This window comes from Pinus tabuliformis, chromosome 1_2 (assembly GCF_031772625.1).
Source record: "Pinus tabuliformis cultivar Carrire ecotype Pingquan chromosome 1_2, CPIR1, whole genome shotgun sequence".
Taxonomy (NCBI): Eukaryota; Viridiplantae; Streptophyta; class Pinopsida; order Pinales; family Pinaceae; genus Pinus; species Pinus tabuliformis.
Window position 1 is genome coordinate 1,240,041,558 of NC_142298.1, and position 4,613 is coordinate 1,240,046,170.

At 38.5% G+C, this 4,613-nt stretch overlaps 1 protein-coding gene across 1 annotated transcript; it reads right to left on the bottom strand.

The window, feature by feature from the left end:
* Positions 1–2,725: 2,725 nt before the first annotated feature.
* LOC149210730 (uncharacterized) lies at positions 2,726–3,602 on the bottom strand. The gene is made up of 2 exons (XM_089394480.1): positions 3,040–3,602; positions 2,726–2,872 (listed from the first exon to the last, which is right to left on the bottom strand). The coding sequence occupies exons 1-2, from the start codon at positions 3,316–3,318 to the stop codon at positions 2,837–2,839; spliced, it is 315 nt and encodes a 104-aa protein (XP_089250606.1). The 5' UTR covers positions 3,319–3,602; the 3' UTR covers positions 2,726–2,836.
* Positions 3,603–4,613: the final 1,011 nt, after the last annotated feature.

Consider the following 4,613-nt stretch of genomic DNA (forward strand, 5'->3'; position numbering starts at 1 on the left):
CATGTGGTGTCCCATTTTAGGATTCGAATTCCCATCGAATCGTGTCAGATTCGTGGGATTCAAACAAGTGGCCTGTTTTGGACGAATCCGGTTTCATAGCTTGTAAGTGACTTTTGTTGAAATTTTGATCATGAAATAATGTTTAATGTATGAAATTGTTGCAACTAGATTAACGCTACATTGTGCTCTAATTTTGTAAAAGGGAAAAAAAAATTAAAGCCATTTGGTTGGCAATTGCATATTGATTTTCTCCATAAAACTCCATAATCTTTGAGTAGGTAATTGTTGAGGGTTGGTGCTTAAGGCATCAATTCTTGACGTCTTTACGGACAATTTTGGCTAATATAAAGCATCTAGGACTCCATATCCCCAAAGGACAAGGCACCAATCCAAGCCTTTGGTGATCAAACTCAATTTCTCTCCATAAATTTCCTTTCCTAAAATTTGGTCCCCTAAAGTAGGACGGCTAGGCTAGGGCATAGAGCGAATTGCATTAGAGAGTGATTTGGTGGATTCCAAGAGCCTAGACACCAAGACTAAGGTCTTATCTTCTTGACCTCAAAGTTTGGTGGGCATCTAATTGGTTTTCATCCATAAAATCTCTTGCCCTAGGTGTGCCCTAAGAGGGAAACCCTAGCTTGTTGTTGCCTCAACTTGGGGACTTCTTTGAGGGTTGTATGAGCCTAGTACTTGGTGAAGTAAATCATAAGAATCCCTTTCTCCTCCTTGCCTTAATCTTGGAAGTGCCTTTATCCACAATTACCTATAAAACCCTAGGTCTTGCACAAGTCTTTTCTAGGTCTCTTAGACGGAGCGAAATACCTTTAGAAGCATCATTTCATCACCTTGAGCTTCCTTTGAGTGGTCTTGCCACATCACCTAGCACCATAAACTCTAGAATATCTATTAAAGATGATTATCATCCTACTAGGACTCCTCCCATTAGTGAAGGTCCATAAAGAACAGGGGACATTAGTTGTGTCGACAATGGGCCATTGTCCCATTATTAGCGCTTAGTCTAGCTCTTTGTCTTGAAGGGTTTCCCTCTTCAAGGCCTGCTAGATTTTGTGGTAACAAGGGGTATAGCATCTTTCTATGTGAGGCCTTGTATGTTTCCAATGTTTTTCACTTGTTGATTTTTGTTTTGGGAAACCCTTGTAGCATGTTACAAATGCCTTGTAATGAACTATGAGACATTCAGATAGAGTAACATGAGAATTGTATCCCTCTTATAGCTATTGTAGTTATGTTAGCCTTGCATCTAATAAACCTAATTGTTGTTAGATTAACATGACCTCACCTTGATAGCAATGCTTACGAATGGCATCCCTACCTTTCCAAGGATAAATTTTTGCGATAGATTTCAACAAGTTAAGGTTGATTTGTGGCATGCATAGCAGCTCTTATTGCCTTACTTTTTCATGCATTTGCCCTCTTTGATCCATACTTCCTTGACTCCATTTGCCCAAGGTTTGCTTAGGTACTTGGTCTTGGGGTTTTCTATATTTATCTTTTGTTCTGACACCATTTACTTACCTATCCATACTACAACCATTCATTTTGCTTGGGCTTAATCTTCAATAAGTCACATTGTACCTCCACTCTATATCCTTAGCAATCCTATCTTTAGGGAAGGCTCCCATGAATTAGAGAAGAGACAACAAAAAGTGAGAGGAAGAGCGACTATGGTGAAAATGGGTAGCCTTCCTGGATTGAACAAGTCTAGCTCCTTGATGACTGGAACGTTACATCATATGGGGATGCTAGATTTTGTTGTAACAAGGTGCAAAATCCTAGGTTGATATGAGAGCAATCTCCATCCTCTCTCACCTAAATACTAACACCGTTAGCTTTGGTGTGTGACTTCCCATGTTGATGAAATAACATCCTCCCTCACCTGAATACTAACATCATTGGAATTCACACTTCAATGTCATGTCATGTGGACCTTCTTCAGCTTGAGGTTGTTATCAATATGATGTCCATAATTACAAGCTATTACTATGCTCACATATCCATATAATGGGATTTTATTCAACATTAATACTTCCTCTTATCACGTGTGTGTATGTTGGGTATGTGTATTGTGAATAATACGAAATGTATAACAATTATGATACATAGTTGGTTTATGAGGCATTACCTGCACAAAAATCTTTGCCAAATCGGTAGGCTAGCTTTTGTGTCCAATTCCCCAAAATGCTGTGACAGCATCCTCACTAAGTCCAGTACAATGGTCCGTGGTTTCACTGTCAGGCCTTGGCTTGTGGTGGTTATTTATTTGATGTCCATAATTTTGTGGAGGGGTGAAGTGCTTCGAGAAAAATGCCCCCTGGAGATGTGCTCCTAAGAGTTTAGGTGCCAGGGTCTGAGTGCTATCTAGTCCACCAGAATCTCCAGGTACTCACAGTGTCCTCATCACTTGGGAACACTTAACATTCTGTCGACCTTACCATTGAACTGACACCACCAATGCCACGTTGGCGACAAATCTCATTTCCCCTCACGTTACTCAACATTTCCTGCAATCACTATTCTGTTCCCATTGAAACACATAGCAAGAATGGAACCCCGATGGACGGATTAACACTCCATTCCTCAAAAGTGAACCGATTCCTCGCCAACGCTGCTGTCGTCAAGAAATATCAATTCCGATCTCATTAATCAACAGTTCTTGAAATCTTAATCTGACGTTCTCCCAACACTTTCAAATCGGGAAAAGTTGTCTCCCAAATTCGATTTCTTCCTTTTCATATAGACATCACGATATTTGAAGTAGAAGCAGAGACATCAGTTCCAAGGCAGTATTATAAAATCATTCAAAGTTCCTAAAGCCCTATGTTGTGTTTATGCCTTCAAAGCCAAGATACATCTGATAACATCATTCAATTTAGAGCTCAATACCACTTGTATACAATTACAGTCCTTTGACAAATTGTCACTGAGGTTAATTTCAGCAGAGGACTCCATCAGAAGTATAATACTTATAATCTTTACAATTTCTAGGGTTTAAAATCAAAAATGACAAGAATTCCATACCGCTCTGATATTCGAGTCTTCTGAATCGACTGCGTGTACGGGCCCTTCGCTTTTGAAAACAGGTTCAGCTCTGTCCAAGGCTCCCTCCTCGCTGATCTTTAATGAACTTATATCCACTGCTTCGGAAACCTTATCGTCCTTCTTCTCATCATCAAATTCTACGTCTCCCCATCGCTTCTTCTCTTCAGCCACAGTCACCTCAGTTTTACTCTCCGATGATGATACATCTCTGGGCTGCTGCTCCAGTACAGTCCCTTCTCCCTCCACATGGTCTGCCATGGAAGCTTTACACAGGAGAAAGAAAACCCAACGAAAATATTGAATCAGAAAATATAACTTAAATACTTTGGGTATTTTTTTCCGAATTCAGAGCTTCACTTGATACTGAGCGTTATTATTGTTGTTGCAAGTGAAAGCTGGAGTGTGGAGCAAAGTCAGAATATAAAACGAATTAATGGTTGTGGGCAGCAGGCGGTGCGACGCCGAGGCCAGTCCAAAACCTTATTTTACCCATTGAACCATCATAACGATGTGTTTGAAGATGATGCTTTGTTATCACGCAACAGCATTACTTAAACGATAACGGGGAATATCAAATATATGAACTAACATTTTAAATTGGCCAAAAAAGTATTTTGGTTGTACCTTGACCATTTTATAAAATCCATATACATATCACTTTCAAGGATTTACTTCCCAATTATAGGTTTATATGGTGGAAAGCTATCTCTATTTGAGAAGGGTGAAAAATTCTATTTCTCAATTTCAAATAATTTACTTGATACCATTAAACATTGTTTTATTATTTTGCATCGTTATATTTTAGAGTTAATCACCTTTTTATAGGGTTAATATCTCTTTAATTGTATTTCACAATTATCTATATTTTATATAATTGGTTTCAATAGTATTTTTTCATATTTCATATAATTGTGCCACACAACTAATCTCACCATAGTTGTATCTCACATCTATATATTATTTCATAGTGGCGATTTTTAGGTCTAATTTTTACATCTAGCTCAAGATATATGATCCAGTGGTCAGATCCAACATAAGGAAGAATGGATGTCTCCATAAAGATTTTTTTGCTAATAAGGTTTCTAAAATAAGAAATGTATCAAGTTTACAACCAATTTAATGCTTACCTCATCGACGATTATTTTAGGTGAAGGTTCCATGATTGTGTCCACATCTATGGTGAACATGGATAAGATTGTTTCTTTGAACTCGTGAGAGTTTGTATCTAGCCACCTAATCCCCCCCTTATTTTCCTCTAAGGAATCGCCATAGTTGCATCTTACATCTATATATCATTTCATAATGGCGATTTTTAGGCCCAACTTTTATATCTAGCTCAAGACATATGATCCAGTGGTCAAATCCAACATAAGGAAGAATGGTTGTCTCCAGAAAGATCATTTTTGTAGGGTTTTAGAGTACTATTAGGCCTCCAACATGGCCATTTGTGTCCAAGGCTACTAAGTTACTACTCTTCCAACACTTTTCTACTAAGGAGTCGAGCTTGTTGCTGCAGCACTTAGTCTCTTGGAGGATTAGTACACTGGGAATTT